At 36.0% G+C, this 14,517-nt stretch overlaps 1 protein-coding gene across 2 annotated transcripts in view; it reads right to left on the bottom strand.

Moving 5' to 3' along the window:
* LOC132728022 (potassium voltage-gated channel subfamily KQT member 1-like) overlaps window positions 1-14,517 on the bottom strand; it is a 91,690-nt gene that overhangs the window by 13,284 nt on the left and 63,889 nt on the right. For both annotated transcript variants that reach the window (XM_060713629.1, XM_060713630.1), the window contains exons 7-9: window positions 13,530-13,667; window positions 8,107-8,217; window positions 1,770-1,865 (exon numbers count right to left, since the gene is read on the bottom strand). In XM_060713629.1, coding sequence (XP_060569612.1) covers window positions 1,770-1,865; window positions 8,107-8,217; window positions 13,530-13,667 — 345 coding nt within the window. The remainder of the gene's footprint in view (window positions 1-1,769; window positions 1,866-8,106; window positions 8,218-13,529; window positions 13,668-14,517) is intronic.

The following is a 14,517-nucleotide window of genomic DNA, read 5'->3' as shown; positions in this document are numbered from 1 at the left end:
CGTCAGAAAATGGAATTTCTTTCATCAAAATAATGTAATATATCAGACAAAACAAGACAGAAAATGAAATAAGCCTTTTAAATAGCTTTCCAGACAAACACTGCACTCTGTACTTAGAAGTGAAAGCACTCTAAAACATTAGCTTTGCTATTTTTGTTCACAAGAACAATACGAGAGAAAAAATTGGCTACTACTTTTTTTAGTTCTATACACACAAGAATTCTGTGTAGGTAAGTCATTCGCTTTGTTGCATTAGGCTAAATGACTTTATTCTTAGCACATATTTTCATGAAAGTTTTAGAGTTTAATTTTAACAACTCTTAAGTCTGGTTTCTGCAACAGTAGTGCCATACAAAGCAACATGCTTGTAATCTCAGTACTGTGCTTGAACCCAGCGTCCCTGGCTTAAGAGGCAGACATTTTCTCCACTAGACTAATCAAGCCATTTAATACATATCATATCTTTAAAATCCAATTCAGGAAAGCTTAAGCTTTTTGCTATTTTAACAGATAATTAACTTTATAAGTCAGCTAGAAAAACAACATTAACAGAAGCATAAGGGGCTACATGGTCCAGTGGTTAAGGTCGCAAACTTCATATTGCTTGCCGCTTAAAACTGTTGGTTTGAATCCTGTCAAGGACTTTGCATTTTGTTCATATGAGGAACCTATCTAGCTAGCTTACGGAAGAGTCAGTGATTCTACTCAGGCGTTCATACCTGAAATAATGCTTGAAGTGGTGCCAGCTCAGAGGTCTTCCTCTACCAGTAAAGCTGTAAAGTCAAGGTATGACCTTAACAGTGTTGCTGTGACTTAAAATTCATACATAAACAATCACAAGCATAAAAAAATTACAATTCTACCAATCACAAAACAGACTTTACTAAATCACATGTTCTTTTCACTTTATTTATTTTTTAAAGAATTCTAAAATACCTTGAAAATAATTATTGTCCCTTAAGCCTAAATCTTAGCGGAAAAAAAAACTCCCAAAAAAGTCAACAAATTTCTGAAGAAAATACATAACATGAACTCATTATGCTGTTAAGCAATTTGGAGAAATGCATGATAAATCACTACGCTTCATTTCTTAAAGAAACAAAACAAGAAAGATGCGCATAAACAATGTCTAATACATTAGATAATGCATCAATAACTTATACAGAAAAAACCTCTGCTAAGCAACATCCTTTGGGAGATAAATTTGTAAACACCAATTTTAACACAATTTGGATCATATCTCGCACTTGTTTGACTTCTTAACAGGCTTTCCTGTACAGCTGACCAGTAATTTCGCAGCTGGTTCACCATACCAGCTTTAATGGATAACTGGCCAGTAATTAACAATTGCCCATAAGTGATCAACTACTAACCAAACATGATTTTCTGAATCAGCAGTGAGAGAAAAATGAGCATTAGTTAGTATGTCAAAGATCTATTGTCACCAAGAAATGTCACCTAGTCCTGGGATCAAATCAGGGAGCCGAGTTACAAATCCTATGATACTGAGCAATGAGTGCTCAAGATTACAATAACTTGCCCCCGACAGTGTTTGAACCCGTTGGACTAGCAGTCATTACATTACTTTTTCAACTTGTTGACCACTCGGCCATGCCGTAGCATTCATTTAGACAAATAACATTCTTTATTGATAAAAACAAAACTTTAAAAATCAAATTCCCTCACATTACTAATGGACTGATCCAAATTCAAAGCAGGGCAGATCCATAACACAAATATAGCAAGGTCAGGAACAAAATTATTGATACCTGTATGAGCGATGCTGCCGTCGGAATCTGACGATTAAAATGTTTCTGTCTCTGCTTCTGTTGAACTTTTAAGGCAAATCCAGAACCGAGGATTCCCTGAAGAGAAACGTATACAATATGAAACAAATCGGAACTTTTCAATCCATATGTAATACATTATGACATGACAGATGCAATCTTAATGGTGATTTGTATAAAGTTTTTGTTAATGTATCGAGTTGTCACTAAAAACATGTTGCTGCAAATGAAAAGGCTTCCAAGAAGTGTCAAGAAATAAATTTTAGAGCTTTAAATGACTACAATGTACTTTATTTGTCTGAAAATAGCAATATTCCTTGTAAATGCCTCCCTGGTAACTACCTACGATTACAACCAATGCTCTTTTAGAACAAAAAAAAAATCCCTGGGCAAGGACAACACTAATTTCTGTGTACAAGACATTTACCAAGCGTTGCTTCAATTAAACAAGTTTTAAATGTGTATTGGAGTGGGTGCCATCATATTGCCATGTAGGAAGTGGAAGGGGGGGGGGGGGGGCAAAAATGTCTAATGATGCATTTTTTTTATGGAGGGGGGGGGGGGGGAAATGTGTGCATACCTTACACTATTCATTTCAATTGTTATAATTGCATCGTTATGCAATACGCCTCATTGTCATGCATTCTCATCTTGTAATCTCATATTGTCATATTCTGCTTCAAATGTCATTTGTTAACCTCCAACAACAATTCAAAGCATTTAAAATGGCGCTAACCAGATTCCATAGAAACCTGTTGAAGACAATCGCTCCCATTCAACACAATCCCAATTCACCCATTCAAAACTACGTAATGAATTGGTGGGAAATACATAGAGAAGGGTCGCCAAGGTTGACACGATTCATAAAAACTCGGGCTATGAAATACGGTTCCATCAATGTTAACTTAATTAATAAGATTGAGATGTCACTAACGTAATTCCCACATGATCTCGTATCAATATGATACAATATGATCTCATTATATAAAGTAAAAAAATTTGATATATTAAATTTTCCATCCATTCAATGCTGTATAAAGGACTTGTAAAAAAAAGAACATGAGCGCTATATAAAAACTATGTACATATAATTCAGGAACTATGTTGTATAAGCTATTAATGTGATCATCCCACACAGGGGTATTGTTCATACTGCTTGGCAATTCAATTAAGTAAAATTCTAGGATAATATTTCTATATGTGAATTTAACCAATACGTCCATTATTGATAAAGTCTGCATGGATTAATAAATTTTCAAGATCCTATAACAAAATATAAGTTCTACTTTGAATTTAAATTGTTCAGATTTTTGCAAACAGAAGTTTTAATCAATCTCATTTAAATCAGATCATAGCTTTCGCTCCTATTCTCTTCGTTACGATCGAAGCTTAGTGGAGCCACAGTTAGGATATGATTTTAATGAGATTGAAGTGTTAATATACTCGTACTTAAAATATTTCATCTTCTTTATAATTCTGATTTATTTTCTGGTTAGTGTGGTTTCCCATAAATCAACACCGCCAGCGAGTTAGTTGTTTTTCTTTAGGACATGAAACAGCAGCTTCCCCACTCCAGAGGCAACCCCAATTCTTTTACGTGCCCAGTGTAGAACACAAGAAAATACATGGGACCTTAGTTTTTTATGTCTTATCCAAAAGACGATTGGTATTGTTAGGTGAGGGCCATTGGACCTGAATAAATGATCCCATTATTATTAGCTCATAATGTTACTAATGGACTAAAAATAAAGGCATTGCTAGTTATATCCCTCTATAGCATTCTTACATTAACTCCCTTTTTATACACCACATTAGCCCGTCGTTTATGCACTACAATGAGCCATCACTAAAGCACAATATTTGCCCCTCCTTTATACAGCACATTGGCCCTTCTTTTATACAACATATTGGCCCCTACTAACTTTTACAATATATTGGACCCTCCTATATACACCACATTGGCTATTCCTGTAATTATGAACATGACCTTGACCCTTCCTCATTAAACTGTATTGGCCCCTCCTACATACACCACATTGGCTATTTTTGTACTTGTGTACATGACATTGGCCCCTCCTATATTAGCCCCACCTTAATATACTGATCATCATATTTTCATACACTAATAATATGTCAACCCATCATTCTACATGAGTATTATTTGCCCACCCTACATTATGCAACCATGTCTCCTTTTAAAAGATTCATTTTTGAATAACCATGAACTTGATTATTATTCCTAAAATTACTGCATGTTGTCAAATATTAAGAAAAAAATCAAGATTTTCCGCAATATTTCTTATCTGTTAACATTTCAGGAAGACATTTGCAACACATTGTTCTGTAAACTATTATCATTTTAACTGATGCGCAGACAGATAGATTTTCTAATCAAATATTAAGTTGTTTTTTTATTTGTTTAAGAGTTTAATTATTTTACCCAACATCTCATGTAAATATGTGTAATAACAATATGTTTGATATTCTAATTAAAATGAAGATCTATACAGTTTGTTAGTTTGTTTTACGATGGAAATGAGAAGTTACGCAATCATTTAATTGATTTTAGCGAATAAATGGCGAGTAATTAAGGCCTTAGAACTGTTAATTGTCAGACGCACATTAAAACATACAGGTATGCAAGAAATTTTATTGCATGAATAATACAGTAGTCATTGACAACATTAAAGCCTCATTCTTTTCAAAACTTTGGCCTGACAGTTTCTATGCTATAGAATTAATCTATTATATACATGTAAATTTATCATATAATCTCATAATTAGCACTAAGTAACCCCTTGCTACCTTTAATACTTACCATGCTAAATACCTTAATTAAACTTGTCCATCTGTCAATCTCAACAAAACTATTCATTATTTATGGGGAGAAGTTGAAAACAGCTAGTGCAGACCATTACTAAACAGCAACAATGTGCTTGCTTATCTTGGTCTACACTGGCTGCATGGGTTGATCAGTTATTACTGAAGCTTATTAAAACACTCTAAAATCTGTTCCTGGAACCAACCAGTACTAAGCAATGAGTGTAAAGTGTCTTGCTCGTGGAAACAACGCCTTGCCGCTGACAGGGTTTGAACCCAGTCTGACTTGTAAACCATTCGGCCACACCGCAAATCAACGGCATGGATACATTAAATTCCTGGAGGAGTTTAAGAGTCAAAACCATACTTATATCAGCCATTTATGGCAGTCAAAAAAATATCCTTTTAACAAATCACTTCAAAGCATCAAAACTTGCCTGAGCCTACAAGGTTATAAACATTAGAACAAGGAATTTTGACCTTTGAGTTCCTTTATATCATAATTATGTAGTCAGGAGATGATCTTTGACCTTTAACCTGCTGTAACCAAAACAAGAGGGATAAAATGGCCCTAGATCTCACCTGACCCATCAAACTCATCCATGCAATTACCTAGACAAGCATCCTGACCAAGTTTCATGATAGTTGAGTCAAAAATGTGACCTCTAGACTGTTTGGGCAGTGTGACCTAGTTTTTAACCCCAGGTGACCAATATTCGAACTTGACCTAGAAATCATCAAAGCAAACTTTCAGACCAATTTCCAGGATATTTGGATCAAAACAGTAGCCACAAGCATGTGAACAAGATTTTTCTATTTTTAGCTCCTGTGACTTTGTTTTTCATTAGAGATGACCCATGTACAAACTCATCTGAGCAATTACCTAGAAAGCATCCTGACCAGGTTTGAGGACAATTGAGTCAAAAATGTGACCACTAGAGTGTTAACAAGATTTTTCCATATTTAGGCAGTGTGGCCTATTTTTTAACCCCAGGTGACCTATATTCAAAGTTGACCTAGAAATCATCAAAACAAACTTTCAGACCAACTTCCAGGATATTTTGATCAAAACAGTTGCCACTAGAGTGTTAACAAGATATTTCTATTTTTAGCTCCTGTGCCCTACGTTTTCATCCGAGATGACCTGTGTTTGAACTCATCCAAGCAATTACCTAGACAAGTACCTGGCAAAGTTTGATGATTGAGGCAAAAACGCAGAAACACTGATAGAGTGTTTATGAACAAATGTGGACGGATCACATTCAACAATCCTAAAAGCTCACCCTGAGCAAGCTCAAGTGACCTAAAAAGATTAGCCTTAGCAACCAGTATAAAACCAGGTTAGCCTGAACATCATGCAGTATGACTAGGCACTATACAGACAGACTAACTTTTAACAAGAGCAATATGCCTGAATGTAAATTTGTTTGAGTTATCTTTCAATAAGGGTAGAGACCCAAATGAAAAATGTTTTATCTTAATTATCCTTATGATATTATATAACTTCCAATGTGGAACCATTTTTTACCCTATCTACATGTTATTGATTCATAAAACTTTCCTTTCACCTGTTTAAAAAAAATAAAGTCCGGACATGAAAACAGCTAACAGACAGAACGACGAAATGTATAAAATTATAATTATGCAGAATTTTTTCCGCCATATAAAAAGGAACAAAAAAATTGCCCATAAGAACTTGAATGCCCAACATACCACTGCTTTGTCAGTTTATGGACAGACAACGTGACAGAGGGATCATAAAAATCTGGAAATAAGGGTGACCCCTTGGAAGCATGAATCACAAAACAAGAGGGCCATGATGGCCCTGAGGTCGCTCACCTGTATATAGCCCCCCCCCCCCCGGCCCAATTTTTACCCAAGGGCTTTTATTTGTTTATTTGAACAGACTTGGTAGACACCCATAAGAAGATGTTTCATGCAAAACATCTAAGTTCTAGCTCATTGGGTTTTTTAAAAGAAGATTTTTTAAGTTTTTACTATACACATAGAGTAAAAAACAATGACACCCCTCTGGCAGGGCCAGTTTTGACCCCTGGGCTTTTATTTGAACAAACTTTGTAGATATTTACTTAAAGATGTTTCATGCTTAATATCTAAACTCTAGTTATTTGGGTTTTTTCAAAGAAGATTTTTAAGTTTTTGCTATGTATATAAGGAAAATCAATGACCCCCGGGGCGGGGCCAGTTTTTGACCCCAGGGCTTTTATTTGAACATACTTGGTAGACACCCATTAGAACATGTCTCATGCTAAATATCTTAGCTCTAGCTCTTTGGGTTCTTTAAAAGAAGATTTTATAAGTTTTTACTATATGCATATAAGGAAAATCAATGACCCCTGGGGAGGGGCCAATTTGGACCCCAGGGGTTTTATTTGAACAAACTTGGTAGACATTCACTAGAAGATGTTTCATGCCAAATATATAAGCTTTAGCTCTTACAGTTCTTTAAAAGAAGATTTTTTAAGTTTTTACTATATGCATATAGGGAAAATCAATGACCCCCTGGGGCGGGGCCAATTTTTGACCCCAGGCTTTTATTTGAACAAAACTTGGTAGACATTCACTAGAAGATGTTTTATGCCAAATATCTAAGCTCTAGCTCTTTGGTTCTTTAAAAGAAGATTTTTTAAGTTTTTACTTTATGCATATAGGGAAAATCAATGACCCCCTGGGGCGGGGCCAATTTTGACCCCAGGGCTTTTATTTGAACAAACTTGGTAGACATTCACTAGAAGATGTTTCATGCCAAATATCTAAGCTCTAGCTCTTACAGTTCTTTAAAGAAGATTTTTTAAGTGTTTTACTATATGCATATAGGGAAAATCAATGACCCCCCCGGGGCGGGGCCAATTTTGACCCCAGGGCTTTTATTTGAACAAACTTGGTAGACACTCACTAGAAGATGTTCCATGCCAAAAATCTTAGCTCTAGCTCTTACAGTTCTTTAAAAGAAGATCTTTTAAGTTTTTACTATATGCATATAGGGAAAATCAATGACCCCCCGGGGGCGGGGCCAATTTTTGACCCCAAGGCTTTTATTTGAACAAACTTGGTAGACACTCATTAGAAGATGTTTCATGCCAAATATCTAAGCTCTAGCTCTTAGGGTTGTTTAAAAGAAGATATTTAAAGATTTTTCTTTCGGTTGCCATGGCAACCAGAGTTCTGCATGGAATTAAATTCTTTGAACAATTTTTAAAGGTGACCACCAAAGGAACATTCCTGTGAAGTTTGGATGAAATTGGCTCAGTGGTTTATGAGGAGATGTCATTTAAAGCAAAAGTTTACGGACGGACGACGGACGACGGACGGACGACGGACGGACGGACGGCCGGACGCCGGACGAAAAGCGATCACAAAAGCTCACCCTGTCACTTTGTGACAGGTGAGCTAAAAATTACACGAATCACTTGGACATGAAAGGAGGGCACATACTGATGGATAAAATGAGGATAAAAGATATACATGGTGTACTTACAGCTGGAAGAGCAAAGAATGATATTGCAAACACTGAGAAACATGAGGCAACAATTCTCCCCATCCACGTCTGAGGAACTGTATCACCATAACCTATTGTTGTAACTGTTATCTGAAATCATATTTAAAATCATGTCATGTTCTGACTGCTGTAAATTTGAATAAAATTACAAAAATAAGTATGTGTGTATCATTGCTTACCCACAATGTACACAATTTAAGGAATATATATGTACGAAATATATACCGTGGGTAATCAATAACAAATGTATGAACTTGTAAATTTATTTTTCAGCTGCGATTAGGTCAAATAGCAAAGATCCAATTTCGAAGAATTGATCATTCTACATCAAGATGTGAAAATTTAATTCTATGCCTGCTCAAACCAAACATGATTTCATGATTTTGATGATTTCAACACAAGTGGAAACAGACTAAGCGTGTATTTTCATGACGTCTGACCAGGGTCATTAATGATAATAACCCAGTTAGGTATCTTTAATTAAGTTTATACCAATTTATTTTAGTTTGATTGTGTTAAAAGCTATTTATAAGCTTAAAATGAAACCTCGAATCCGTTCCTGGAACCAACCAGTACTTAGCAATGCATGTAAAGTTTCTTGCACACAGAAACAACAGCATGCCACTGACAGGGTTAGAACCCACACAGAAACAACAGCATGCCACTGACGGGGTTACCCACACAGAAACAACAGCATGCCACTGACGGGGTTAGAACCCACACAGAAACAACAGCATGCCACTGACGGGGTTAGAACCAACACAGAAACAACAGCATGCCACTGACGGGGTTAGAACCCACACAGAAACAACAGCATGCCACTGACGGGGTTAGAACCCACACAGAAACAACAGCATGCCACTGACGGGGTTAGAACCCACACAGAAACAACAGCATGCCACTGACGGGGTTAGAACCCACACAGAAACAACAGCATGCCACTGACGGGGTTAGAACCCACACAGAAACAACAGCATGCCACTGACGGGGTTAGAACCCACACAGAAACAACAGCATGCCACTGACGGGGTTAGAACCCACACAGAAACAACAGCATGCCACTGACGGGGTTAGAACCCACACAGAAACAACAGCATGCCACTGACGGGGTTAAAACCCACACAGAAACAACAGCATGCCACTGACGGGGTTAAAACCCACACAGAAACAACAGCATGCCACTGACGGGGTTAGAACCCACACAAAAACAACATCTTGCCACTGACGGGGTTAGAACCCACACAGCCAGCAATCCTAAGATTACTTGTCCGACGTCTTAACCACTCGGCCATGCCGCCATTCGTATTTTCGTATTTTTTATACTGGAATCACTTTAACTTCCAAAGAATTGTTATATATGTAATCCAAAGAAAAAGTTATCAACACAAAATTCAGGTGAAGGTGGGTTAACGGGATGATTTCTCCAGGAAGAGTTTTATGAAAGGGTTCATTTCTTAAATGTCAAATTTGAAAGTATCATTTATCAAGAGGTTTGAATCTATAAATCATTTATCAAGGTCATATTTCAATGAATCGTTAATGAAAAAAACTCCTATTTAAATTATACAACACTGAAAAAGGTTATCACTAAGGCATAGATAATTACTAAAGAGATTTCCGTGGGATCAAATATCAGGAACTATTCTATTGGAATTCTATTGGATGACTTGCAATGTCCCTATGTACAGAGATATTTCTACTTGGAGCTCAAATTTTTATATGGGTCTATTATTAACATGCTTATAATTTTACAAGTGGATGATCTGACATTAGGTTATACTTTTATAAATTCAGTGGGTGAACTTGCTAAGGGATCAATAATTTTGCAAATGAGCATAGACATTTATTTCCATTTTACGAAAACTAGGGATTTACTAGAATTTCTAGGGATTACCTATCATCAGATATTGTTATGTGTTAACTATTATATCGGCCATTCATTTATAGCAAAACAAACTAGAGCTAAGCCATTTTGACTTTTGAAAAACAAGTGATCTGAAGAAAAATTTGAACTTAACCTAAAATAAATGAAGTATCAAATGTGTACAAAGGATTATTTCAATTAATTGCAATACCAACTGGGGTTTCCATATAAGCTTGCTATACAGTATAATAATACACCAAGTTTGATTACAATACCTCATTCCTAACTCTAGTTATTGCCTGGAAAACCTTTTTCCATTTTTAGTAACGATGACCTTGATCTTGACTAGGGGGCCCAAATGCAATACAGAGTGTTCATATCAGCTTGCTATACACCAAGTTTGATTACAAGATCTCATTCCTTATTCTAGTTATTGTCATAATTGTCATAGTAAATCATTTTTTTATTTTAGTAATGGTGACCTTGAACTTGACCCCTAAGGTGGTCCAAACGCAATACCAACCAGGGCCATAGTTATCTACAAAAAAAGCTCATTTATTCTTACACTCACAAATCATCTGCATGAGCAAAAGCTCATTTATTCTTACATTCACATATCATCTACATGAGTAAAAGCTCATTTATTCTTACATTCACAAATCATCTACAGTATCAGAAGCTTATTTATTCTTACACGAGTGAATCTAGATTGTCAAAAGCTCATTTTTTCTTACACTATTGAATTTACATTATTCATTGTTTTATTCTACAAACTCTCTTCATTAACTCTATCCAAGCCACATGTCTTTAACAAAACCACTCATTACCTTTAAGGAAGTTTTCAAAATAACTACTCAATGAATGGCAAATAGTGTAGACCATGATCAGACAGCTTGTATGGCTAATTATCAAAAGCTCATAAATCAATCATATATTAATATAAAGCTTTACAACAGATCATTAACTACTCTAAATGAAGAGCTTAATCATCAAATATGCTGTGATAAACAAGTCATAAATTTTGTCAGGAATAGACTTCCTTTACATGAGAAAATTAAGAGCTTGACTTATATAGGAAGTAGTCTGGTTCCATTACCACCCTTATATCGCAAGTAAACAAAATGCTTGTCATATCCAGCGATTGCCAGATCAGACATGTAGTGATCTCAGCCACAAAATCCAGCTATTGTCAGACCATGCGCTCAGTTATCTCAGCAACAAATGCTGGTCTTACCCGGCTTTTGCCAGATCAGACATGTAGTGATCTCAGCCACAAAACCCAGCTATTGTCAGACCAGGCGCTCAGTGATCTAAGCAACAAATGCTGGTCTTACCCGGCTTTTGCCAGATCAGACATGTAGTGATCTCAGCCACAAAACCCAGCTTTTGTCAGACCATGCGCTCAGTTATCTCAGCAACAAATGCTGGTCTTACCCGGCTTTTGCCAGATCAGACATGTAGTGATCTCAGCCACAAAATCCAGCTATTGTCAGACCAGGCGCTCAGTGATCTAAGCAACAAATGCTGGTCTTACCCGGCTTTTGCCAGATCAGACATGTAGTGATCTCAGCCACAAAACCCAGCTATTGTCAGACCAGGCGCTCAGTGATCTAAGCAACAAATGCTGGTCTTACCCGGCTTTTGCCAGATCAGACATGTAGTGATCTCAGCCACAAAACCCAGCTATTGTCAGACCAGGCGCTCAGTGATCTAAGCAACAAATGCTGGTCTTACCCGGCTTTTGCCAGATCAGACATGTAGTGATCTCAGCCACAAAACCCAGCTATTGTCAGACCAGGCGCTCAGTGATCTAAGCAACAAATGCTGGTCTTACCCGGCTTTTGCCAGATCCAGTATTCAATGATCTAATCAACAAATGCTTGTTTTACCCAGCTATTGCCAGACCAGACAAGTAGTGATTTCAGCAACAAAATGATTGTCTTACAAATCAGGCACTCAGTGGTCTAAGCAATGAATGCTGGTCTTACCCAGCTAAATTAATTAAATGCCAGATCAGACAGGCACATAGTGATCTCAGCATCAAAATGCTGGTCTTACCAAGCTATTGCCAGTTCAGACAGGCACATAGTGATCTCAGCATCTAAATGCGGTTCTTACCCAGCTATTGCCAGAGCAGGCAGGCACATAGTGATCTCAGCAACAAAATGCTTGGCTTACCCAGTGATTGCTAGATTAGGCACTCAAGTGATCAAAGCAACAAATACCTGTCTTACCCAACTATTGCCAGATCAGACAGGCACACATTGATCTAAGCAACAAAATGCTTGCATTACTGATCAGGCACTCAAGTGATCTAAGCAACAAAATGCTTGCATTACTGATCAGGCACTCAAGTGATCTAAGCAACAAAATTCTTGCATTACTGATCAAGCACTCTAGTGATCTAAGCAACTATAACTGATCACATTAGTGTTAAGGATCTTCTGACATTTTTGTTGTTGTTATTTTTGAAACCCTATACTAATTGATTCTAGGCATGAGAATAGAAAGTTGTGTGACAATATGCTATCACGCTCCGTGACATTAGCCAGGATTGTCAACTTCTGACCAATAATCTAAAGAGAATGGATATTGATGGACTAGAAATAACCTCTCAGATAAATAGTTCTGTACATGCTAACAAGATGATAATAAATGCTAACTACATCTGGTCATGTATTGTGAAAGGGTATGTTAGAAATATGCAGTTGAGAGTTTCATACAAACACATTGAAACAATACACTGAATTTTCTATATTTTACATAGAACTCTTGAGCACTTACTGATTGAACTTTGAGCACTTAATAAATATCAAAGACCAAAATTAATACGCATGTATGCAACTAGGCCCTCAGTCTGAATTTTAACATGATTTCCGACCATTTACAACCTAGCCTTAAATGTCTAAAATATAGCATCTGCCATTGTTTCCAAAGCTAATTATTTACCTACTCCGTCAAAAAAAAGATTGGCGTTTGCCACTTGAACAAAGAGAGGCCATCCTCCATATTTATTTGTGCAGTCTGACCAGGCTCTTTCAAATGTATTTTGATAGTGAAATCCACTTAGAATGGACTGTTCTAAATTCAAAGCTTGGCACATCCATTACACAAATTAAACAGATTAAAGTTTTATTTAACAACTTAAAAATAAGAAAGAAAGTACAATGTATAACAATGAGGCATAAATAAAGGATATTTAAGTTTTTCTATAAATACTGTATATATTTTTATTGAATGGTATGAATTATGATATTTTCATAGTTACCAGGGGATGAAAATAAATCCTGTAGTTATAGAAAAAACATTTTTTTTGACAATACAATTTAAAAAATTAATTCCCCTTAAATTATGTGAATTGGCTGAATTTAGAAGAAAGCAATGTGACAAGACATCAGTGAAAATACGGAAAATATGTTTCACTGCAATGAAAAATAAATTTTTACAGTGAAAATATAGAAAATGAAAAAACGCATTTTATTTAATCAATATTTCTGAATATTTAATTCATAATTATATAATAAATGTATATACTTACAACCCCCCACCAGAGGGCGTCTGCATAGCTGTTGAACTTAGATCCAGAGTCCGGCTCTGCATCTTTTTCGGCCAAATACACAAAGTAAGAAGAGAAGATGAGCCCGAGAAAGCCTATGTACAAAGTGGTAATAAGTTCCTGAAAATATAAAATGACAATTTATAGTACAAAAGCTAATCTCTATTATTTAGTTTAAACATATTCGTTTTAGCTCGATTGTGAAACAACCCCTGCGAAAGCATGTTCATCAATTCATGAATTTTCATGAACAGTTCATGAATATTCATGAACATCTTTCAATTGTTCATCATCTTGGCAGAAATGTTCATGAACAAATATTCATGAACATTCAAGTTCATGAATATGTATGTCTGTTCACGATCATGTTGATGTGTTCATGAACATTTTGGTATGTTCATGAACAAGCTGACAATAATCATGAACTTTAAAAACAAATTTAATGTCTTTACAATTTTAACCCATGTGAATACTTTTTAGTGTTAGAAAAAATTTCAGTTCATGAACTCTCGTGAGTTCATGAACTCACTGATCATCAACAAGAGTTAGCTGACCTTGGTAACACCCATAATGCAAAAGTCAACATGGCCGCCAGAAACAAAGCTCTACATGTGTTTTAACAAATTTTCGGTGCAAACTTACTTAAAAATGGAATAAATAACAATGACTTAGCAAAATGAAGAAAAAGTGATGTATTTACATAATGGTCTATATAAAATCTTATGGAAAATTGTGTCAAAGAAATAAATTGAAGAGCAAACTGGCAAGTCGTGAATTCTAATGACAATTCAATTTGTACATAGGGAATCAATGAGCACAGTGTTTAACAAGTTTCATTACCTGTGTAATGGGCTGTTGTGTTTTGTATTTGTACTAAAACACTGTCTATTGTGCATTTTATGGCTGGTACAAATCAGCAGTCTTAGAATTAAATGAAAATTGATTGTGATGTCACATTATTATGACCCCT

The sequence above is a fragment of the Ruditapes philippinarum genome, unplaced genomic scaffold (genome assembly GCF_026571515.1).
Source record: "Ruditapes philippinarum isolate M1 unplaced genomic scaffold, ASM2657151v2 ctg74_1_1_1_1, whole genome shotgun sequence".
NCBI lineage: Eukaryota > Metazoa > Mollusca > Bivalvia > Venerida > Veneridae > Ruditapes > Ruditapes philippinarum.
This window is presented reverse-complemented; position numbering and strand designations above follow the sequence as displayed.